The sequence below is a fragment of the Tachyglossus aculeatus genome, chromosome 18, assembly GCF_015852505.1.
Source record: "Tachyglossus aculeatus isolate mTacAcu1 chromosome 18, mTacAcu1.pri, whole genome shotgun sequence".
NCBI lineage: Eukaryota > Metazoa > Chordata > Mammalia > Monotremata > Tachyglossidae > Tachyglossus > Tachyglossus aculeatus.
In genome coordinates, this window is record NC_052083.1 from 30,014,794 (window position 1) to 30,040,374 (window position 25,581).

At 42.0% G+C, this 25,581-nt stretch overlaps 1 protein-coding gene across 2 annotated transcripts in view; it reads right to left on the reverse strand.

Annotated features, from left to right (window-relative positions):
- EFHC2 (EF-hand domain containing 2) overlaps positions 1 to 25,581 on the reverse strand; it is a 67,513-nt gene that overhangs the window by 11,436 nt on the left and 30,496 nt on the right. For both annotated transcript variants that reach the window (XM_038760440.1, XM_038760441.1), the window contains exons 5-12: positions 25,061 to 25,312; positions 22,368 to 22,478; positions 20,770 to 20,908; positions 13,494 to 13,659; positions 9,014 to 9,156; positions 6,480 to 6,676; positions 4,569 to 4,702; positions 243 to 440 (exon numbers count right to left, since the gene is read on the reverse strand). In XM_038760440.1, the coding sequence (XP_038616368.1) occupies positions 243 to 440; positions 4,569 to 4,702; positions 6,480 to 6,676; positions 9,014 to 9,156; positions 13,494 to 13,659; positions 20,770 to 20,908; positions 22,368 to 22,478; positions 25,061 to 25,312 (1,340 nt within the window). The remainder of the gene's footprint in view (positions 1 to 242; positions 441 to 4,568; positions 4,703 to 6,479; positions 6,677 to 9,013; positions 9,157 to 13,493; positions 13,660 to 20,769; positions 20,909 to 22,367; positions 22,479 to 25,060; positions 25,313 to 25,581) is intronic.

Genomic DNA, 25,581 nt, shown 5'->3' on the forward strand with positions numbered 1-25,581 from the left:
TCAGGTTTTTGAGAGGTTCCAGCCACAAATACAAAAAAAGGGAATATATCTAATTGCTTCTTTGCTCAAAATTCACAACCTCATATTCACAACAAATATGCTGTGACATCATCACCTCCCCCATCTTTCAAAAACCAGCACAGATTCCTTTTAGGCAGAGCTTACAGAAAAATATGAAACTATTAACATTTCAGGATTCCCTTTCATTTCCATGTTCACAGAAGCCCTATTTTAAACCTTACCTTTCCTTATCGTTGTAAGCACTGGCAGCAATGATCAGGTCAAAATTCTCATAGGCGTTTTTCTTCAGCTGCTCTTGGGCAAGGGCGAGCAGAAAATTGACATCTACATCCACATCCTCCCGGATGCCATAGCAACGCCCGAGGGTCACGATCTCATGCTCTGAGAGATTTCCATCCGTCACATTTGCTATCACATCTCTGTATTAAGGAAAGCGAACAATAGCCATTTAGAATAGTCCAGCAACACTTGCCCTGGCTCCTTCCTTCCTTGAAGTCTTGCTTTTCATTACAAAGCCCTTTCTGGCAAATCAGATGGAGGCAATTCTCTCCCCTCCTCAACTATGCTTATTCTGCAGAGCACCTCACATTTCCTAGAAGCAGTTGTGACCTTGTGGAAAGAGCACAGGTCTGAGTTCTAATCCCAGCTCTGCCACTTGCCTGTTGCGTGACCTCGGGCAAGTCATTTAACTTCTCTAGACGTCAGTTTCCTCCACTGTAAAATGGGGGTTCAGTACCTGTTCTCCCACCTTCTCAGACTCTGAGCCCCAAGAGGGACAGGGACTGTGTCTGATTTAACTGATTTGTATCTATCCCAGCACTTACAATGGTGCTTGACACACAGTAAGCACCTAACAAATACCATTAAAAAAAAGATCCAAAGTCCACAAGCTTATAGTTTGTAACGTAATGTATTGTAAATCGGTATTTCTCTTTGATCAGGCTGGATCCTCAAATAGCAGGATGCTCTTTGAACCAAGCCACACTGAATTTATACTGCCTACTCAGTGTCAAGGCAACAATAATATATAAGGCAACCTCCAGAGGCATAAAAACTTAAATACAATTGCACCATCAATATTAGAGTTTCCTTCCTGGATAATAATAACAATAATGGTGGTATTTGTTAAGCACTTACTATGTGCCAAGCACTGTTCTAAGTGCTGGGGTAGATACAAGGTAATCAGGTTGTCCCACGTGGGGCTCACAGTCTTAATCCCCATTTTACAGATGAGGGAACTGAGGCACAGACAAGTTAAGTGACTTGCCCAAGGTCACACAACAGACAAGAGGCGGAGTCGGAATTAGAACCCACAACCTCTGACTCCCAAGCCCGTGCTCTTTCCATTGAGCCTGGATGATTATCTTGAACTATGGAATGCCTTCTAAAAAACTGGACTAAAATATCTGTTTAGGGTTCTATAAGTTTAGGATTGTTCAAATAAACATGCAATGGAATTACAGGCTTTTCGTACAGTTTAAAAATATTGTATCAGTAATACAACTTCTCACCCACTAGGTCCATCAAAGGCCCCTGAATACTCCGCCTGTCATTGGTACTATAATTCTCCAGACACATTTTGAAGGAAATTTTCCGTCATGCATTGAGTTCGAGCTTTACTGTTTCTACTGAACTCAAGGTTGAAGCTTTTTCCAAACTGTCTCTCTCCCCAACCAACACATTCAATATCTCAACCTGTTTGGAGCTTTGAAATGAAATATGCACCACTAAGCTTGAACATACTTCCTTAACTCAGAAAAAATGAGTGGCTAAGATGGTTTTTAAGGTAAGGTTCTCTTAAAGCCAATACAAATTAGAGATTGACGAAAGCTCCCTCGCTCTCAGCTTCACCGAAGCCATTTTGCCGGACATTTCTTTCTGATTATATTACTATTTAGCAGCTGACACAAGAGACTCTATCAAAGCTTGCCGCCAATCTCGAGGCAGAAATCATGAAACCTTGGAATTGTTGGGGGTTGCCTAAATTCCCCAATCAGCATTTCAAATGATTTGTAAGACTTGTTTCTATTACTTTCATAAAATTAAATCACAATGAAAATGCTTCTACAATTCTGAATCTCGGGTTTCTTCTCCGAATTTGTTTCCTGCCTATTTTCAACTCCCCCACCAGCATCTATTCTAGCTGAGTGACTTTCATATACTGTCCATGCAAATCATCAGCATGGGCCAATGAATCCAGGGCTAAAGAGAAAGCCACTAGTGGGCAAATAACGGCCAGGCAGCCAACATTTGCAGTTGTTTTTGGTTTGGTTTTTTTATAGAAATCGAGTTGGGGCACGTGATGAATCCAAGGGACATGAATGCCTATGTGATCCTAGACTTCTGACCTTGTGTATAGAAGCAGAATATGCTAGAGGTGGCTTTAGGAGATGAGTTGGTAAGTGTGGTTGGAACCAAGGTACATATGGTGGGCAGAGTACAGTTTCCATAGGTCTAAGGATTTTAAAAAAACTTTGCTGGCAGCATTATTTTACGAGAGGAGCCGTGTTTTAGAGATAAAATAAATAGCTAAGACAGCCACAGATCCAAAATCAGTGTTGGAAAGGAGTCTTACCACTTCGCTAATCAGCAACTTCATTTTAGCTAAGTGTGACAACCTATGATCAACTTAAAATTTAGAATTCAGACAAGAGGGGTTTTTAGAAGGGGGAGGTGGAATCTGAGTTTATCCATCTAAACATCAGATCTTATTTTACAAATCCTCACATTTGATTTTTTTTCACTTTTGGAAAAAAACTAAGTAGGTTTTGAGGGGAAAGATTTTTCAATAATTGAAATTAACGTTAACCAAGAATTCAGATTTGCCAGCTCCATTTCTGATTCCAAAAGTCTATAAGAAGCTTATATGTTTCTATTGTGGCAGCAGCTCTCAGTCTTTATGAGTCCAAAATCTAACAGTAAGCCTGTGGTGATTTTAATGGGTTTTTTTTTATTCCATTGTGTTTCAATAATGCACTGAACCTTTGGAAAGGAGTTCTACTATTACATTATTCAGTATATCCAAGTGCAATTGGATACTCTTATGAAGTTATAAGGCTATACGGTACATTATTAAACACGTATATTTCTGAGGTGTATAATTTTGGAAACAGACTGCCAGGAAACTGTTTAAAGTGATGCCTTACAAATTTGTGATATGATGCAGTAACATTTAAACAAGGTAAGGTAGAAATACTATATCCAATAAAGGAGCTTGGCACATAATAATAATGGTATTTGTTATGTGCTTACTATCAGTAGTCATACTACCCCAGCACTTAGTATATTTTTGGCATGCAGTAAGTGCTTAATGAGTTCTGCAATGATTAGTATTATGAACCATGGAACAATCTGTTTTATAATCTAAAATCTGAATCTACGGACTAAATAATAATTTAAAATAAGGATAATAGGGTTTCACATAAACAAACCATTTAACTAACCCAGGCCACAGGACATCAACTGTTGGTCCAATGGAAAGAACCCCTCCCTGGGAAGCAGGAAACCTGGGATCTAGTCCCAGTTCTACCCAATGAGCGTTACTGCATTGGTGGTGAAGATTTCTAACTGAAGATGTACAGAATCAGCAAGATTCCTAAAAAACTGCCAGCTTACATGGGCAAAGTTCCAGTAGTTAAAAAGGCAATGGTGCTACAGCTAAGCTGGTTGTGGGCACGGTTCGTGTCTACCAGCTCTGTTGTAGTATCCTCTCTCCAAATGCTTAAAACAGTGCTCTGCACACAGTAAGCGCCAAATATCATTGATTGACTATTGTCATCACTTCAGCCATACATGGACTCTGCTACTGCAGAACTTTTTGCTATTTGCTTCTTGTTGTTTTGTAGGTATTTATTAAGCACCTACTATGTGCCAGGCCCTGTATTAAGCACTGGGGTAGATACAAACTAATCAGGTTGGACACACTCCTTGTCCCACGTGGGGCTCAGAGTTTTAAATCCCATTTTACAAATGAGCAGTCAAGTGGCAGAGCTGGGAAAAGAACCCAGATCCTCTGATTCCCAAGCCCATGCTCCTTCCACTAAGCCACGTTGCTTCTCTATACTCTAGGCTGTAAACTCATTGCGGGCAGGGTATGTTTCTGTTTATTCTTATATTGTACTCTCCCACGAGCTTACAACTGTCCTCTGCACTTAATAAGTGCTCCAAAAAATACAATTTTTTAATGGCATTTATTAAGCGCTTACTATGTGCAAAGCACTGACTCAGTGTCTATGCTACATGCTGCACACCATCTCCCAGAAGAGGCGAGAGTACAGGTGGGCAGAGGGTCTCAGGACTGAGGCTTCACCCTCCTTCCCAACAGGAGACTCCATCACTCCATACAAAAATGCCACATATCAACAGGCAATTTGCATCCCTGAAGAAGTGAAAAATCTAGGAGGGAAGGGCCCGCCCGTTAGATTGCAAACACCATGAGAGGATGGGGGCCGCATCCGTTACTTCTACTGTATGTTTCCGAGCTCGGAGTGCAATGCTGTGTTCACAGTAAGTACTTTACAAATGCTGCTGTTACTGCTAGTCCATACCTGAATTTGCTGTATTCCATCTCCTTCGTATGGCAAGGATCCATAGCAGCGAAGATCTGTTTGATCTCTGTGGCACTGGGTCCTCCTATAGCTTTCAGTTTGTTAAGGATGACGTTGATATTGGCCACAGGGAACTGGGAGTGGGCAAAAAAGTATAAATAAATGAACGAACACACACGGAGTTTTTTTTGGGTCTAATGCTCCTCAAAGTTGGAGTATAGACGACTTCTTAGTGTGGACAGGGAATGTGCCTACCACCTCTGTTGTCTCGTACTCTCTCAAGTGTTTAGTACGGTGCTCTGCACCCAGTAAGCACTCAATAAATACCATTAATTGTCTGATCTCTAAGGCTTTAGGGAAACCTAGACCTGTCCTTGTCTCCCTTCTGGAAACACATCCAGAGCCTTTTCTTTAAGCTAGAGAAATTGGGCCTAGCTAAGCATATTTAACAAAGCAAACATGAGAATAAAGTAACTTTCAAGTGTTCAGTTTTCAAAACAAAAAAAAAAAGCAAAGAAAGTAATTTGGTATAAAATAATCTATCCTTGCTGCAAAATGGCCCAGCATTGCTTTTTCCCCCATCCATTTTCATCGCCTAGATATTTTGCAGTTGTTCTCATCTCTTTCAGTTGATAAGATCTGTTAGATAAGCATCTTCAGAGAGCGTTAGGGGGCATTAAGAGTAATACCTTCAGCCACCTGCCTAAACCCTGCTTCAGTCCAAAAGCCACTGACTTCTAAGAGACAGTCTTAAAATGATGTGCATCTCTCCCCAGGGATATCCGTATGAGATAACATCCTGCTTTTATAGTCCTGCAAGGAGGAAGGTTTGCAAAACTGCTTTGAAAGTTATTTTCCTTCTTCCTTTTCTCAAATGTTCATACCTCCTTTGGCCGGCAAAGATGACATTTACTTGCAAAACAATAAGGATTATCAAATCCAAATGGCAGTGCCTAAAATCACATTTAGTCTAAACTGTATGTTTTGGAACATGCACAGTTTATGGTTTTGCTATGACTCGAAGCCTAAACATCTCAGAGAAATGATTTAATAGGTAAAGATTTATTTTAGTGACTTACCTCACTGGAGTGTCATGAGGATAAATGCAATTATACTTTCACTCCATTTGGAGAAGAAGATACGCAATGTTCTCAAAATGTAAATTAATTACATTTGAGCCCTCATTAAAATTTTGGGAAAATTATTTACCTATGTTCATATTCTAAAAATGCTTTTGAAGACAGGTGCTGCAGCATATAAAACCAATTTAGAATACATTACAATGAAAAAGTTATATATAAAATTACAATAATTTTATTTCTTCTGAAGCCCTTGATTAAAACATCATTAACATTCCTCCATTCCCCTTCCCTTGTTTACGGCATTCGGCAGTTATCTTTAAGAGATGCTTGTTTTGACTTCTTCCTCACTAAAATAGTAAAGTTTTTGCCAGTGCCTCAGGTGATTACTGTTTTGGAAAGTGGCAACCATAAAAATTACTGGGCTTCCTTGAGGCTTCTTTTGGGTTGGTGTCTATTCTTTTAGTAGCAGAGTGTGCAAATTAACTGGGATAGCACCAAATGGATTGCTAGTTATTCTTTATCTTTTCTTCTTTCCTACAATGGTTGCATTTCCTGCTGAAAAGTGTGTGGGTCAGCAGAAAAATCAGGAAACTTGATTCAGCTGTGAGTTTGCATCCCAGCTGTGTCTTGAATTCCTGATACTAGGAAGCAAATGAACCAATGCATAAACAGACTCAAGGCAATCAACGGGTCTCTGAGAAGATCCCGTGGTTACAAGATACTTGTTCATTATACTTGCTAGGCTCCTGACTGAGTTCATTTGAGCCTGGTGCCTGGAAGGAGAGACACAGCACATATTTCTGCACCGACATAAGTTGCAAAAAGTCACCTCTTCTGCATGCTTCTCCATATAGTTGAAAGTATATTCATCCGTCTTCACCAAGAGAAAGTTGTGACCATGGAAACAAACTCTGGCTCCGACAAAGAGATCCTGAGCCTTGTAGAACTCTGAGGGTTCACTCTTATAGAGTTCCTGTCCAGGCTTCTTAATACGACCTCTTTCCAAGAACTTCCCTCCAATCACCCCTGGAGGAAGATGATTGTAAATAATTAGTTTTATGGTTGATGGAAGAATAGGGATGCTTTGCCTTTTTATACTGGCTGTCACCTTATGATTTTTTTTTTTCATCTCAAACCAAACAGCTTCTCAGCCCGAAATGACTGCTTTGAGACCCTCACACTCACCTGTAGAGCCTGCAGCATATGCTTCCTGACCATTTCCCCCCCCGGGTCCCCCACCACGGGGGTGTTTAGGAAAATGTGAAATCCACTCCCTTCTCTTTTATTAGCCTTTCCACCTCAAATCAATCAGTGGCATTTACTGAGTGCTTACTGTGTGCAGAATAAGCACTTGGGAGAATACAAAACAACAGACACATTCCCTGACGTCAAAGCCAATATTAGGGACACATACAAAGAACCTTCCTCAAAAATAGTCTGTCCCATGAAATAACCCCTGAATTTCAATACCAATTTAAATGTGGCAGCATGGCCTAGTAGATAGAGCACAGTCCTGGGAGTCAGAAGGACCTGGGTTCTAATTCCCAGCTCCACCATTTGTCTGCTCTTTGATCTTGGACAAGTAACTGAACTTATGTGTGCCACAGTTACCTCATCTGTAAAATGGGGATTAAGACTGAGCCCCAGGTGGGCCATGAACTGCATCAACCTGATTAGCTGACATCTACCCCAGTGCCTGGCACATAGTAAGCGTTTAACCAATACCATAAAAACAGAAAAATGTAGGGGTAGAGAGGTCAGTAGAATGACTTCCTGCTATTTTCCATAGGCATACCTACAATTCTTCCACACGTATGGTCCAGTGGAGTCAATGGAACAGCCACAGGAAGAGGCTCCGGATTTTCTGAATGTCCGTCTCCTTCGGTGGTGTCACCAAGGATTGGCTTTCAGAGCTCCGAGTAGTGAGACAATGGGGGAAACAATGATGAAAGTTTCCCCATAAAGACAAGGTAACTCAATCCTGATTTATGTCTTCTCTCAAGTTCAGGCCTCGGTCTTTCTCGAGTAGAGGCTATGGCTACATGCCTCTCGGGTCGCTTGACTCTGCCGTAGGCTGAGAGTGACAAATTCCTATGGCATTCACTACCGCCAGAAGTTAAAGGCTATTGTATCAGCACCCTGCAATGCCTGCATTCCTATTGGCATGTGTGTTAGCAGCCTTAGCAACAATCTGAGCAGCAGAGAAGCCCTGGGGATGAAATTGAATTCATTCTTGCCTCTGGTGGTCGGGCAAACAACAGTGTATTGTCCTTAATATACAGTTTTTTTAATGTGAAGGTGTAATAGACATTTGTAAAATATGCTATTTTTTGTGGTATTAAGCACTTACTCCGTGTAAAACACATTGTTTTACTTTCTGGGGTAGGTACAGGTTAATTAGGTCAGACACAGTCCTTGTCCCACGTGGGGCTCACAGCCTAAGTAGGAGGGAGAACAGGTATTGAATCCTATATTTTACACTTGAGGAAAGTGAGGCACAGACAAGTCAAGTGACTTGCCCAAGGTCATAAAGCAAGCAGCTGGCAGAACCAGGATTAGAACCCGGGTCCTCTGACCCCCAGGCCCATGATCTTTCCACTAGGCCATGCTGTTATTAGGATTAGAATATACTTATTACATTCTAAAATATATTTGTTAAACATTACCATAGTCAATATGAACTCGACCTGCTCCTGAAAGCTAGTCAGTTTCTTGTGTATTACACAATCAGCAGCAAATGGGCCTACCTCTATGCCACTCTATGGGGCCATACATAAGTTGCACTTAGTGAGAAAAGTTCAGAAGGTTGGGTCCATGAATGCAAGCCCCAAACTACTTGAGTCAGAAAGTTTACTGGAGGAATTAAGTACTGAAATTAAAGTGAAAAATCAAATAACGTATTGCAGCAATGGGGTGAAGTCTACCTTAAGATTGAACCTTCATGCTTTTTTCTCGGTTTAATAGTTTAATTCTCAACACATCCTTGTGAACCTAGAAAGCAGCACTCTCAAGAATGTGCCACGCTGAAGTAGAGGAATGTGTTCACTCCAACACTGGAATTTATCTTAGGTACCAAAGGAAATACCTGGCTTCCACTGAAAGAAAATCACAAGGGAAAATACAAAGCAGTCTACCCTGTTATCCTCACAGCCCAATCCTTCTGCTGAACTCAGATTCATTATACAAAAGGCATTTAATTTCTTAATCTACAGAGAATCCTTCTCTTAGGGAGGGAGAGGAGGAATGCAGAAGGGGAGAGGTGATTATGAATTAGGAGCATTAAGCCCCTGTTGAAAGATTGTCAGGCACGTTTTCCTGGAGACAGGCTTAGAAGATTAGCATTCAAATTTTAAGTCTTCTTACCTGAGTTTCTCTGTGGTGGCTCAAAGACCGAAATAGAGTCATCACTGAGGAAAAATGAAACAATAAACTTTCGTTCCTTGTCAACAGGGTCATCAGTGATGAATTTTGCAATAAATCGGAGGATATTACTCTCACAGCCAAAGCTAAGTGGAAAAGAGAAAAGGAAAATGATGGTTTTATTTGATAAAGGACCACAAATTTTTTTCAGATAGAGGTGCTTTGTATCCTTGGCCTGTAAACAATATGAAGAACCCAAAACTGTCACACATAAACCTACTAAATACCATTAAAACTGTGGTACAGCTTTGGGAAAGTCCAACAATACTGAGCAATGGGATAGTGATATGAAGCATCTCTAGACTCTAAGCTTGTGGGCAGGGAATGTATCTACCAACTCTGTTATACTGTACTTTCCCAAGCACGTAGTACAGTGTTCTGTTCAAAGGAAGTGGTCAATGAATACTATTGATTGATATTATTTTTGATACCTAAAAATATATGGCCCTTACCATGTCTCTGGACTCACTAACTCCAGGACTTTAGCTGTGTAGGAAAGAAAAAATTATTTTGGAAAATTCCTTAATAGAGTTCTTATTGGCACAAAGCCTCCAGTTTCATTTTCAATCAGACTGGAACTGGCAATCAGTTTATTACCTATATTTTGGTATTGCTCAAACTGCTGCGCTAGCTGTTTGGATGAGCCCTTGAAAAAGGGGTTCAGGGCAAATAGGCATGTTATCCAAGGGCTCCACTTCCCCCCCCAGCCCCCAACCCCCGCCTTTCTCTCTCTCTCTCACCCTCATCACGGAAGCCACATTAAAATTTTTGAACTGCTTCATTAACTGAATTATTGTCTTCTCCAATTTGGTTTCCTTCTGTCCATTTTAGATTCAAAAAAGTCACCTGATTCCCAACACTAAATCTCTGGGCTGTTAACAGATAAAAGCCAACTGACCTTAATTGATGAATGAACATAGGGGAAACATCAAACAGTACCCATACCTGGCCTCTGGACATTAGATTAAATGCCCTGTATTAATAATGAAATGAGTGTAAAATAACTTCTACCTCCAGTCCACACCCCTCTCCAGAAGACATAAGGGAAAATCTGATTCTTCCCAGATGAGTAGACAGGTGACTATTTACAAGGCTGTTCTATTTAGATCTGGGGGTAGATGCAATATTAAAGCTAATTCACTGAATTCAAGAATTGAAACCACAGTGTTGTACAATCTAACATCCTATACAGTCTGCTCTGACACTTAATGAAATTTCAAGTTTTGCACTAGCCATCCTTCAGAAGAATTGGTCTCCTGATATGAAAGAGGTACCACTTCTACTAGACAGAAGTAAACTTTGGATAGTGTAATAAGTTGCAAGGGAACAGATTTCTAGTGGAATTTCCAGGTCTGACATTAAATACATTTTAATTCTGAAAACCAACATGAGCTTAATTTAAGGCTCTCTTCTCCACCACAAAATCAACTAACAGGGAAATCACCTCAGAAAGCGCTGCAAGCAAAACAGATATAGATGACTTTTTAAAAATGTTGGAAAGGAAAATGACCAGAGAAAGAAATGATTTCATAAGCAGTTGCCTGGCATCTGGAACAAATCAGAATAAAAATGAACATTTGAAGTTTGAGGATGTTATTATTCAATTATTAACACCACCAGTCTGGGAACAATCACCTTACTGCTGATAAATGAAGCCATCTATGACTTCTGTGAAGCACCCTAAACACATGATAATTAAAAATTTTATAACTGCCCCTCTAAATTATTTGGAGCCTCACACAGAATATTTCATCTGTCTCAAAATAGAGATGTTTGATAAGATTTCTGACTCTTCATTCAGTCATCTTATTTAGAGCCATTCTGCTTTCACTGGCTCTTGCAGTTTCAAGACCTCAGATTGTTTAAGCTTACACACAAGCCTCCCCACTGCAGTGCATCAGTTGCCATGGAAACAACAGTATGTCATCCTACTGGGTGGGGATTTTTGGAAGCATACTCCTGGCTCAGTGCAAGGAGTGGGCAGAAGGAAACCAAATTGGAGGAGACCCCGGTTGCAGCAACAATTCAGTTAATGAAGCAGTTTGAAAATTTTAATGTGGCTTCCGTGACCACTTGTCTTACACAGCAGAATTGCACACCTCCTTTTCAACACCAACAATATTGAAAAGGCTAGCATGTATGTATACAGCCTCCTTTGAAGGAAAATTGCAAAAAAAAATCATTCCCCTGAATTCCAGAGGACCCTGATTTTATTGAATTTTATTCATTTGGAAGAATTTTTTCCATTAATTTTGAACAGAGAAATGTGTCCCTCAAATGGCTAGCATTGAGGAACTGTTCAGTTACTAGCCCCAAGAGTATAAGCAATGACCACACATTGTTGGGCTCCAAGAATTACCTATTTCTCATGCTCTGTTTTTAGAGCCCTGGACTACGGAGTCTAGAAGATCAGGTTCTGAGCCCCAGTTCTGCCACTGCTTTACTGTGCAACTTCAGCCAAGTCATGCAACAACTCTGGGCATCAGCATTCTCATGCATAAAATGGAAATCATCATCTCCCCCCTGTCCCTCAAAGGAAAGTTGTGAAAAGAGATGTGAAAGCCAAATTCAACTTACTAGTACTTACTATTAATATAAGATTTTTAGAATTTTTCAGTATATTTCTTTATGGTGCTTATTAAGGGGTTGTTATATGCCAAGCACTATACTAAGCTCTGCGGTAGATACAAGCTAATCAGCTTGAACACAGTCCAGGTCCCACACTGGGCTCCCAGTCAATCCCCATTTTGCAGATGAGGTAACTGACACCGAGAAGTGGCTTGTCCACAGCAGACAAGTGGCAGAGCCGGGATAAGAACTCAGGTCCTTCTGATTCCCAGGCTCGTGCTCTATCCCCGACGCAAGTGTGTGGTCATCACTCAACAGTACATACATACAAATACGAAAGATGTGGGGAGACAGAACAGCAGCAATTTCTCCCAACCAGACTGCATTCAAATAAAGGGTGGCTGTAATCTATCCCTTCTCTCCCTAGACTACCCTCTCTTTCCTCTTTTAAACTTCCTCCTTCTCATCATTTCCCTGATGTCCGACTTCCACTTTCAGCTTGAGGAGACAGTGCAACATTCATCCATGCATTGCGACTTAACCAGCGTAGGACGACTTTTTTCTACAGTGCCTCTTCTCCCTAGCGAAACCAAAGCTGAAAGCACTCAAAAATGATGACCCAGGGAAGTACTTCTCAAGCACTTTAGAAATACAGTCTTAATTGATAGCCTTCATTTTCACAGCACAAAAGAATTTGAAGGTCAACAAACCCAACCAAATGACTCACTTAATAAAATGCAGTGTGATGTTCTAGGCCTAGAAACAGTGAAATTTTTCAATAGCATAGTTTTTCAAAGGGCAAGAAGCATGCAAGTTGCCACGTGGGTGAAATGTGAAATACTCAGAGCGAAGACTTGAGAAATCGTGAATTTGGGAATGTGTTAAGCGAAGGAATAACACAACAAATTTACACTGCATTTTGTACATGGGAAAGCTAAATAATATGGGGAGTTCTACTACAGTGGGGTGGTGGTTAGGTTCTTGAGGAAGCTTCCTCTTATGGGGAAATACTAAAATCTCTTTTTTTATAGTATTTGTTAAGCACTTATTATGTGTCACACACTGTTCTAAGCGCTAGATCAGATACAAAGTAATAAAGTTGGACAGAGTCCCTATCGCCGATTCATTCAATCGTATTTATTGAGTGCTTACTGTGTGCACAGCACTGTACTAAGGATCACAGTCTTAATCCCCATTTTACAGATGAGGTACCTGAAGCACAGAGAAGTGAAGTGACTTGTCCGAGGTCACACAGCAGACAAGTGGCAAAGCCGGAATTAGAACCCAGGTCCTTCTGACACCCAGGCCTGAGGTCTATCCACTAGATCATGCTGCTTCTCTTGCCTCTTCCAACAAGGCTTCCCCACCTAACTCCCACCATCCCAAACCATATCAACCCAAAAGCTGCCACTTACACTTATTTATTTATAACCACCTTCAGCGCTTGTGTACATGTTTAAATCAGCAGCAGTGGCATTACGCCCCGGCTCAGTGGAAAGATCATGGGCTTGGGAGTCAGAGGTCATGGGTTCTAATCCCAGCTTGGCCATTTGTCAGCTGTGTGACTTTGGGCAAGTCACTTAACTTCTCTGTGCCTCAGTTCCCTCAGGGGATTAAGGCTGTGAACCCCACGCGGGACAGTCTGATTACCTTATATCCCCCCAGCGCTTAGAACAGTGCTTGGCACATAGTAAATGCTTAAATACCATCATTACTATCATCACATATAGCCAAGTTGTATAATAAAAGCCTGTGCTAAAGCAGAACTTAGACTATCCACCATCATTACATGTCACACAGCAGAAATCCCACGTAGAAATGGAGCAATTATCTGACAAATAATCCCATCTGATACCTGTCTTTTTCCATGAACTTCTTGAAGTCTTTTTGGGGAGGTTTGAGCAGAATTCCTACACAGGAACAAAGGGAGTCCTCTTCAGAACCAAAGCCATTGTAAGGTGGAAAGGTCCTTTCCGGCTTTGAAGAAGGGGTGGTCTTATATGGGACTGGAGTAAATGTCTCTGTAACACAACAAAAGAAAAAAAATCCTGGTTTTTGGTTTGCTCTGATAATGACTATTTTGAAAGACTCAATGTGTTTCTGGATGAAGAAGAGCTGTATTTCAGACAGTCTCAAATGTAAGAGAAAGAACTCCCCTCAGAGTCTGCTTCGCTCATGTTTACAGTAACAGGAAAATCGACTAAATGGTCACCATGGATTCAATGCAAAAAAAATCAAGTCTAAATGGCAAGAATAAACATTTATCCTTTGCCTTTACATCTCTAGCTGCATACTTGGAGCGTGATCATTTTCCCTGGTTTTCCCTCAGGTTTCATGAGAAGAGGACATAAAAGGTTGGATTAATTCCTCAAATGTACAGAATGCTTTGGTTTTTAACTTTTATCTCTGCCTTTGACCTACCCACAAAAAAGCAAACAAAAAAACTCATTTCTAAGTTCATTCACTGGCTAAGAAAACTAATGCAAATGTCTTCCTCAGACAGACTCATGGCTAAATTTCTCCCTTCCTTCCTAAAGGTATGATGGGATGAATAGGTAAAATGTAACACATCGCTTTCCAGGAAAGGGTGAATGGATGGTAAATTAGGGTATCTGACCCACTGAACTCTGTATAGGGTGGAGATCTTGACAGACTGAAAAGTTTTCATTCCTTTTGACCATTTATAGCTTCTCTCTGAAACGTTTTTTTTTCCCCAACAGTCAGTAGTATTTATTGCACACTCACTGTACACAGAATACCTGTACGCACATGGAAGAACACAAAGACTTGGCAACCTAGCGGAGATACAGACACTGAAACAAATCACAGATACTGTTTAGAACCTGCCAAAATGAAGTACCTACCGTTCTGTAAAGGAAATTTCAGTCTGCATTCCACTCCCTGACTGTATCCTTAAATACAATTGTTTCTAATCCTCCTGGAACTGATATTACTCAAGACCTCTTAGAGAAAGACCTCATATTTATGAAAGCCCTCAGCCTATCTGGAAGACAATTGATCAGTCATATTTACTGAGTGCTTACTCCATGCAGAGCACTGTAGTAAGCGCTTGGGAGAGTACAATATAACACGGTAGGCACGTTCCCTGGAGTCAAGCAGACAAGGGATTTCGAAAATATATACAGCAAAAAAGCAACGTGTGCTCTTTCTTGGGGCCAGTGAGGCATTTGTAAAGAGTGGAAAGCTGAGATAAGGGTACAATTCCAAAGCAATACAAAAACTCACTCATGGAAGGCTTGTTCTACTTGGAAGCTTCCAGAAAAAATGCTTTGGGCAAAAATATGTTCACAACAGTATATTATCAAAATTAATACACCAGAATGCAATGCTTTTGAATTTGTGAGAAAATTCAGTATGGGTACAGGAAGTTATATGAAAAATGCCTGATAAAATCATAACATGCCCCACATACACTAAGCGCTTAGTACAGTGCTCTGCACACAGCGCTCAATAAATACGATTGAATGAACATATAAACCCACCCTGAACTGGAAAACCAAGGTTTGTCAGACTAATCAATCATATTTACTGAGTGCTTACTGTGTGCAGAGCACAATACTAAGCACTTGGAAGAGTACACTGTAACAGAGTTGGTAGATGCATTCCCTGCTCACAACAAGCTTACCGTTTACGCGGGGGGGACGGGTATTAATATAATAATAATAATAATAATGGCATTTGTTAAGTGCGTACTATGTGTAAAGCACTGTTCTAAGCACTGGGAGGGACACAATAATAATAATAATAATAATGGCATTTGTTAAGCACTTACTATGTGCAAAGCACTGTTCTAAGCGCTGGGGGGGATACAAGTTGATCAGGTTGTCCCGCGTGGGGCTCAGTCATCCTCCCCATTTTACAGATGAGGTAACTGAGGCCCAGAGAAGTGAAGTGACTTGCCCAATGTCACAGCAGACGTGGCGGAACCGGGATTCGAACCCACGACCTCTGACTCCAAAGCCCGGGTTCTTTCCACTGAGCCACGCTGCTTCTCAAGGTGATCAGGTTGCCCCACAGGGGGCTCACAGTCAATCCCCATTTTACAGATGAGGTAACTGAGGCCCAGAGAAGTTAAGTGACTTGCCCAAAGTCACACAGCTGACAATTGGCGGAGGCAGGATTTGAACCCATGACCAATGACTCCAAAGCCCGGGCTCCTTGCCAACTTGTACTTCCCAAGCGCTTAGTACAGTGCTCTGCACACAGTAAGCGCTCAGTAAATACGATTGATTGATTGATTTCCATTGAGCCACACTGAATTATGGATATGTGAATAAGTGCCGTGGGGCTGAGGGAGGGAAATGATATGTTGAATCGCCAAGTGATCATCATCATCATCATCAATCGTATTTACTGAGCGCTTACTGTGTGCAGAGCACTGTACTAAGCGCTTGGGAAGTCCAAGTTGGCAACATCTAGAGACAGTCCCTACCCAACAGTGGGCTCACAGTCTAAAAGGGGGAGACGGAGAACAAAACCAAACATACTAACAAAATAAAATAAATAGAATAGATATGTACAAGTAAAATAAATAAAGTAATAAATATGTACAAACATATATACAGGTGCTGTGGGGAAGGGAAGGAGGTAAGATGGGGGGGGATGGAGAGGGAGGCGAGGGGGAGAGGAAGGAAGGGGCTCAGTCTGGGAAGGCCTCCTGTGATCAAATGATCAAATGTGCATTCTGTAACTCAAAAGAATAGCCGGTTTTCTAACAGGTTCTTTTCCAAATACCGCAATTTTTTGTTTTTCAGGATTAACTATTGAAAATGGCTTAGTACTTTCTTCCACTCCAATAGTGCCACCTAGTGCATGACCGTGGCAAAGGCTGTACTATTGCTATCATTTGCAGCTTGTAACATGGCAGTTTAAACTGTGACTGTTAATGGTAGTTTCTCTTAGCAGTGCTCATCATCATCAATCGTATTTATTGAGCGCTTACTATGTGCAGAGCACTGTACGAAGCGCTTGGGAAGTACAAATTGGCAACATATAGAGACAGTCCCTACCCAACAGTGGGCTCATAAATTCACAGGGCTCTCTCTGCCCATCTGAATACACTACGTAGCTCTGGCAGTTGGTAAAATACAAGTTTCCAGTCTTTTCAATTGTCTAGGTTAAGCAATTTCAGGACAAAAATTCCGCATGGCTGCATAACTTGGCCCTTTTTTAAAAATTAGGCTCCACCATTCCCTAAAGCCTCCTCACCCAAAGACCTAAAGCTCTGCAGACTGAAGTTGGGGATGCACAGACTACAATCTATCAATGGTATTTACTGAGCATCTATTGCGTGCAGACAATTTTACTAAGCGCCTGGGAGAGTACAATAATCCAGAGTTGGTAGACATGTTCCCTGCCCACAATGAGCTTACGGTCTATAAGCACCTTGAAGGCGGGCATCTTGTCCACCATCTCAATTGCACTGCAGTCTCCCTATGCGCTTAGTACAGTGGTCTACACACCATAAGCAGCGTGGCTCAGTGGAAAGAGCCCGGGTTTTGGAGTCAGAGGTCATGGGTTCAAATCTCAGCTCTGCCACTTGTCAGCTGTGTGACCTTGGGCAAGTCACTTAACTTCTCTGGGCCTCAGTTCCCTCATCTGTAAAATGGGGATTAAGACTGTGAGCCCCACATGGGACAACCTGATCACCTTGTACCCCCCCCAGCGCTTAGAACAGTGCTTTGCACATAGTAAGCGCTTAACAAATACCATTATTATTATTATTATTATAAGCACTCAGTAAATAACATTGATTGACTGATTAAAGAGGAAATGGGGTCAAGAGGGTTTTATGAATCAGGTCTTGGAAATCTACATTTCAATTAGATTCTCACTCCCCCTTTGTGAGGACTGATGGTCCAAAAATAAATTAAATTCAAAGTCACTTATGAGAGGCTAACTATAGTCAAGAAGTCTAATGTGTTTGGTGATTTGCAAGTCAGCAGTCTAATACCTAGGGTGTCAAGAGGCAGGAAGAGAAGGTTGGTATGCTAGACCCTGGGAAGAGTCTGTGATGGATCTCTGGGAGTCTTTAAAAAAAGGTCAACTCTCCGATGCCTGAGTTGTCTTGGGTCCAAGTCTGCTAGAGAGTTCAGGGACGGTTGTAATAGCTTCTTAAGATCCCTTTCAGTTCAGAGATACTAGGAATCTTGGCCTTGGGCCTGGGCAGTTCACCATTCTCTGTGTCATTAAACCCCGTCCATCTGGCCTTCCATCCTTGTTTTCTCTGGCATTTTTAAAAGGGGAGGGTGATTCAATGGTAGCTATCACTGTATCATCTTTAGTGCCTGCCTTGCTTTCTGGGAGCTGAGCACTGAAGTAGACCAGTGCTGAAGTAGATACTAATCCTCAGCAACAAGGCTCTGAAACCGACTCCCGGCCAACAGTAAGGAAGCGTCTGTGTGGTGGTGGTACTTGGCTATTCACTAGCTGCCAGGAAGTAGTGGGACATGGGCTGTTTCCAACCTGACAACCTTGTATCTACCCCAGCACTTAGCACAGTGCTTGGCACAAAATAAATGCTGAAGAGTCTTCCTGTGGGGCCAGATAAGGGTGGTGGAAGTGAACTGCGGCCTTGGTGGAACTGGGGGGCTGGAGGTGGCAGAGAAGTTGACAACTGCATTTTTTTTTGTTTTAAGCATTTACAATGTGCCAGGCACTGTACTAATCGCTGGGATAGATACAAGGTTGACAGGTTGGACACAGACCATGTCCCACATGAGGCTCACAATCTTAATCCTGCTTTTACGGATGTGGGAGCTGGGGCCCAGAAAAGTGAAGTGATTTGCCCAAGGTCACAGAGTAGACAAGTGGCGGAGCCAGGATTAGAAGCCAGGTCCTTCTAACTCCCATGCCCTTGCTCTATTTACTGGGCCATACTGCTCCAACCCAAATCACTTGTATCTACCCCAGCGCTTAGTACAGTGCCTGGCCCATAGTAAGCACTTAAATACCACAATTATTATGATTCTCGAGCACTACTGAGCGTTTGTTCTAACTGAAATCTGGAGCCTGTGGGACAAATTGGACTGGCTGTCAGCATAACAGGACAGCTAACAACTCACAGGAAAAATCACAGGGTCAATACAAAGGCTCTAAAAATATCAGTATTGACAGGTAGTAATTTAGCCACAGCATAAAACAAAGGTAGGCATTTTCAAAGTAATTCTGACTCGTCTCTTTCTGTCAAATATATTTCCAACTGCACGTAAGCTGATGCACAAAGTACATGACTGGTGCTCAAGTAACATGAAATAATACAAGCAACTGCAAAACGTAAAAATGTGTGTTTAAATATATGCCATGTGACTGGTAAATGAGTCAGAGTGACTGAAGTTGAGTTTTATATTTGCATATTTTTTAGTTTAAAAAAACTCAGTGCTGAATTTTCTTTAAAACCAAGATCTTAGTTTGGGGTTGTTTTTTAAGGGTTGGTTTTTTGTTTGTCTTACTGTGGGGGGTTTTTTGTAGAATAAGAGAAAATGCCAATTTTGAATAATCTTCAAATGAAATGGACCACAAATGCTCTGAAACAGAAATCTCATCTCATCTAATGGAGTGGAAGGATAGATAATTCACCCCTTCCCTGGACCTGGGCTTTCGGAAGGCCTGCTGAAAAAGGTTAGAAGAGCACCAAATCTCCTTCTTCCCCAACTCTCATCTTCCGTCCCCCCATATTGTCCCCTCTTCTGCTCCTCTCCCCTGTCCACTTCCTCTCTGTCTCTCACCTCTCTTTTCTTTAATGCAACTTCAGAATCATCAAAAGGCTTGAAAAATGAACACAATTTCATATCTGAACATTAAGTCCTTTGGTGTCTGTCTCTCTGCCCCCTGGTAACTACTTTTCGTTTTGCTTTTGGAGCTGCATGTTTACAATTTTCATTTAAAGCCCACCCAGAAGTGGATTTCCACCCTGTGCCCTCTTGATGGGTGAATGGTTGGCCAGGCACTGGGGGGTGCTTGGTAAATAACAAAGAGCTGGGGGAGGAAAAGGAGGTTGAGGAAGAGCCGGTTTTACTCTATATTGGGACAATTGTCAAGGGAAGTGTATCTATCCCACTATTTGACATATAGTAAGTGCTTAACAAACACAATTAAAAAAAAAAATTGTAGGAGGAAGGACCTAGAGGCCAATTTTAGGTTCCCAGAGGAAATTTGAGGACCTGATTCCTTGCACAAGGCCCCGGGGGCAGACAGAACTGCACTGCTTCTATGGTCCAGTGAGACAATGAGGAAGAGAGAGGGAACAAATTCAACAACAGTAAGAACTGGGGAAAGTTAAGGAATAAATGGAGGGCCAGGTTCTGTCAACCAAAATGGGAAAGTAATAAATATTTAATAATAGTCATAATAATTGTGGTATTTGTGAAGTGCTTACTATGTGCCAAGCACTGGAGTGAATACAAGATAATCAGGTTGGACATGGTCCCTGTCCTATCCCTACACAGAACTCCTACATAGAGCTCACGGGCTTAGTGAGAGAAAAAACAGGTATCTTTCCCCAATTTTAGACATGAGGAAACTTAGGCACAGAGAAATTAAATGACTTGCCTAAAGCCTTATAGCAGGTAAGTGGCAGACCCAAGATTAGAGCCCAAGTCTCCTGATTCCTGCTTCTCTAAGCCTTGACTTTAAAATTTTTAAAAACTGAAAGCACACCAGTGAGTACCAAAAGGTACAAGATCTAAACTATCACAATCCTGGAAAAGCCATTTCAGACCAATGATTCTAGGAGTTGTTTCTGAGTCTCGAATGAGTACAGCTGAAGAATAAATTATTTTTTCTGATTAGTAAATCACAAACCTCTCAAAACAGTAGCTCAGATTTTCCAGAATAACTCAACTTTGAACTGAGCTTAAGATACAGAAAACTGAAGTCTGGAAGGCTTTCTTGGTGTTATGTGCAAGGAAAAGGAATGGGGTTAAAATAGATTGTCATTTTAATGCCTATGATCAGGCCCACAAGCAAAACAAATGAAAAGTGTTTACCTTCTACCTGTCTACGTGATAACATGCTTTTAAGAGTTTTTAGTAAAATATACTCTAGAGAAAGGAATATGTGCAGTATTTGAAACTGGGCAACAGAAAGAATCTGTTGTATTTGCCACCTACCAATTCCATATTTCGTCCTATAATATTCTTTAGTAAAGTCATCGCAGTCACAGAGGAGGATCTTTCTTCCCCAGACATTGATGGTGGCCCCCAGGGTCAGGTCATTGTCTTTGTAAAACTCCTGGAGCACTTGTCCTGTCTAGCACAAAAACCACAGATTTCACACCACGCTATGAGAATTGCAAAATGAGAGAATGTTTTTACAAAGTTGAATTTCTGTGATGTAATATAATATTCAAATATAATAGATTCATTTGACCTAGGCAAACCTACAATGGTTGCCCAGCCTTCTCTGCATCAAGCAGAAACTCCTCTTCACTGGCTTTACTACACGTGATTGGCCCTCTCCATGCTCCTCTCCCACTACAACCTGGCCTGCAAACTTCACTCCTCTAACGCCACTCTATCCTCTTTCGCCAATGACCCCTGGTTCACATCCTCCCCCAGTCTGGAACTCCCTCCCTCCTCACATCTGGCAGACCCATGCTCTTCCCAAATCCAAAGCCTTTCTAAAACCACATCTCCGTTCATCCAATCATATTTATTGAGCTCTTACTGAGACTACACTATTGAGCGCTTGGAAGACTACACTACAACACTCACAACGAGCTTACAGCCTCGTGGTGAGCTTAGGAAGCCTTCCCTTAACTAATCATCCATATAATAATAATAATAATAACAACAGTAATGGCATTTGGTAAGTGCTAGTTATGGGCCAAGTATTGTGCTCAGCACTGAAGTAGATACAAAATAGTCAGATCCCATATGGAGCTCACACTGTAAGAAGAAGAGAGGTACTGAATCCCCATTTTGCAGATAAGGGAACTGAGGCACAGAGATGTTAAGTGACTTGTCCAAGGTCACACCGTAGCCAAGTGGTGGAGCTGGGATTGGAATCTAGGTCCCCTGCCTTCCACTAGGCCACATTGTCTTTGTAAATCTTTGTAAAACTTTGTAAAGGGGCCCCTGTCCCCTTGCTCTATCCACTAGGCCACACTGCTTCTCTTCACCTTAGTACCGCCCCCCAACTGCATCCCCTATGCACTTGAGTCCATACCCCCCTAAGCATTTACCTCACCTCCCCGCACAGCACTTATGTACATATCTTTAAAGTCAGCTGCTTCCTGCTATGTCATTTATTTTAATGCCTGTCTCCCCAGCTAGACTGTAAGCAGCTTGAGGGCAGAGGTTGGGTCTACTAACTATTGTACTATACTCTCTCAAGTTCTTAATAACTCTAGACAGAGTAAGCACTCAAAGACAACGAACTGACTGTTCTAATTTTCAAGCATCCTTTTAGCACTGTATGGCCTCAAAACTAATGAAAATTTAATGTCAACTACATGCAGTCAATCGTATTTATGGAGCGCTTACTGTGTGCAAAGCACTGTACTAATCACTTGGGAGAGTACAATATAACAATAAACAGACATTCCCTTCTCAGAATAGGCTTGTTTCTCCTGGTCTTATATAATTTCCCTCTGACTGCATCCTATGGGGGAAATGTATTTCACTGTGTGCATATCAATAGCAGATTTCAGGTATCTAAACACTAAAAAGTATCAAATACACCCACTTGATTTTTAGCGATCTCTCACCTTACGATTATCCAGAATGTAACGTCCTTTATTCCCCACTAATCCTCCAAATACATTGAGAAGTGTGCGATCTGTAATTTGGCCAGGTTGATACATTCCAGTTGGGGCAAACTGCCAAGACAGATAAAGCAAGGAGAGACATTGTTTATTGACCTACCATATTCTGATAGGAAAAACTTCTAAAATCAATTACATAATATCTTGAATGTGTCAGGTGCTTTTATTTTTCCAAAGTTCTTTCACATCAGTTCTTTCAATTTGTCCTCATACACATCTCTATGAGGTAGACACCTACTGGACTCAAGGTAGTTGATAACATTATTATTATTAATAATAATAAATGTGGTATTTGTTCAGTGCTTACTATGTGTCGAGCACTGTACCAAGCAAGCACTGGGGTAGTTACAGGATAATCAGGTTGGACACAGCCCCTGTCCCCAATGGACTTCACAGTCTGTATAGGAGGGAGAACAGGTACTGAATGCCCATTTTACAGATGAGGACACTGAGATCCAGAAAAATTAAGGAACTACCCCAAGGTCCTACAGCAAGGAAGTGGGACAGCCAGGTTTGGAACCCAGATTCTCTGATTCCTCGGCCCATGCTCTTTCCACTAGGCCATGCTGTTTCTCAAAAGGCTGCGTCATGAGAAGCAGCAATAAGCAGTATAGTGGATGGCCAATTACCCAAATGAATTGGAACCCAGGTTAGTTCACATATTCAAAAGATGATAAATATCAGATTTGGTTCTCTCAAGCCGATATATAGCCCATGCTGCCCGATTATCCTGTTTTGCAATTATCTAAGCTCCTGAAAGAGTCAAAAAAATACAGCCTCCATCCTTGAAATATTTTCATTACACCCGTTCTGTCTACATCAGGGAAGCCTTTATAATTGGTCTCCAAACTGTTTTACCTCCTTGAGCCTCAGTCGTCTACCCAAGACCAGGGGAAAAAACTGCCCTCTCAAAGGTCACCACTGACCTCCTGCTTGCCAAATCCAACGGCTCCTATTCTATCCTAATCCTCCTCGACCTCTCAGCTGCCTTTGACACTGTGGCCCACCCCCTTCTCCTCAACACACTATCCAACCTTGGCTTCACAGAATCTGTCCTCTCCTGGTTCTCCTCTTATCTCTCCGGCCGTTCATTCTCAGTCTCTTTTGCGGGCTCCTCCTCCCCCTCCCATCCCCTTACTGTAGGGGTTCCTCAAAGGTCAGTTCTTGGTCCCCTTCTGTTCTCTCTCTACACTCACTCCCTTGGTGTACTCATTCGCTCCCACGGCTTCAACTGCCATCACTACACTGATGACACCCAAATCTACATCTCTGCCCCTGCTCTCTCTCCCTCCCTCCAGGCTCGTATCTCCTCCTGCCTTCAGGACATCTCCATCTGGATGTCTGCCCGCCATCTAAAACTCAACATGTCCAAGACTGAACTCCTTATCTTCCCTCCCAAACCCTGCCCTCTCCCTGACTTTCCCATCACTGTTGACGGCACTACCATCCTTCCTGTCTCACAGGCCCACAACCTTGGAGTCATCCTCGACTCCGCTCTCTCATTCACCCCTCACATCCAAGCCATCACCAAAACCTGCCGGTCTCACCTCCACAACATAGCCAAGATCTGCCCTTTCCTCTCCATCCAAACTGCTACCCTGCTTGTTCAATCTCTCATCCTATCCCGACTGGATTACTGCATCAGCTTCCTCTCCTCCTGTCTCTCCCCACTTCAATCCATACTTCACGCCACTGCCCAGATCATCTTTGTGCAGAAATGCTCTGGGCATGTTTCTCCCCTCCTCAAAAATCTCCAGGGCTACCAATCAACCTACGCATCAGGCAAAAACTCCTCACCCTCGGCTTCAAGGCTGTCCATCACCTCGCCCCCTCCTACCTCACCTCCCTTCTCTCCTTCTCCAGCCCAGCCTGCACCCTCCACTCCTCTGCCGCTAACCTCCTCACTGTGCCTCGTTCTCACCTGTCCTGCCATCGACCCCCGGTCCACGTGACCCCCCCTGGCCTAGAATGCCCTCCCTCCACACATCCGCCAAGCTAGCTCTCTTCCTTCAAAGCCCTACTGAGAGCTCACCTCCTCCAGGAGGCCTTCCCAGACTGAGCTCCCTTCTTCCTCTCCCCCCAACCTTACCTCCTTCCCCTCCCCACAGCACCTGTATATATGTATATATGTTTCTACGTATTTATTACTCTATTTTACTTGTACATATTTATTCTATTTATTTTATTTTGTTACAATGTTTTGTTTTGTTGTCTGTCTCCCCCTTCTAGACTGTGAGCCCGCTGTTGGGTAGGGACCGTCTCTATATGTTGCCAACTTGTACTTCCCAAGCACTTAGTCCAGTGCTCTGCACACAGTAAGCACTCAATATATACGACTGAATGAATGAATGAAAAATCTAAGCAGTGTTAACCTAAGTAACCTGAATTCACAGTTGAATTTTTCCTGGACTTCAAGCTGTTTTTAAACCCATTTGGTCCAATTTTTCAACTACTTTGCAAATGCACTGTATGCAAAAAGTAGTTGTTTACTTGGTTAAAATAATCTTAATGCTCTAGATAAATACACTGCAACTTTGATTCTGTTCCTACTCTATAACATTCAGAATTACAGTTCAAGACTTTTACTTATGAAAGGAAAAGCGACATTTGATATCATTTCCCCGCCTTTTTTTTACCTTAGGCAGCTTTCTTCTGTTAAGGAATAAAGGAACAGCATCTCTGCCTGAGTTGGCTTGGACCACTTCTTTTATCTCAATGGTATCATCAGCCAAAAAGTAGTGGAGGATGAGTTCTCTTGGATCTCCAAATTCTGATTCGGTGTCATCCCACAAGCAGAAGAAACGCAAAACATGGCCATCATGCTCCAAGAACTGGCCCAAGGTATCAAGGTGTTCATAAGGGCGAAGGGGATTCATCCCATCCGTCATCTGCAAATCAAGGAATGGGGAGTAAGTATTTTTTTCCACTTACATGCTAAACTGCAGGCAAATAAGTACTTTTTTTCCACTTACCTGCTAAACTGCAGGCAAACGGAATGTTCTAAGGTGTTTCCAAACACTTCACTCAGTCAAAAACAAGAACTTTAATCAAGTCATTCATTTGAAACGGACTTTTGTTGCTGCAGGTCCTTTCAATATACTTGGAAAAACTAAAATCCCTCTTTCAGACCACCAAAAGACATTTATATTTTAAAGTG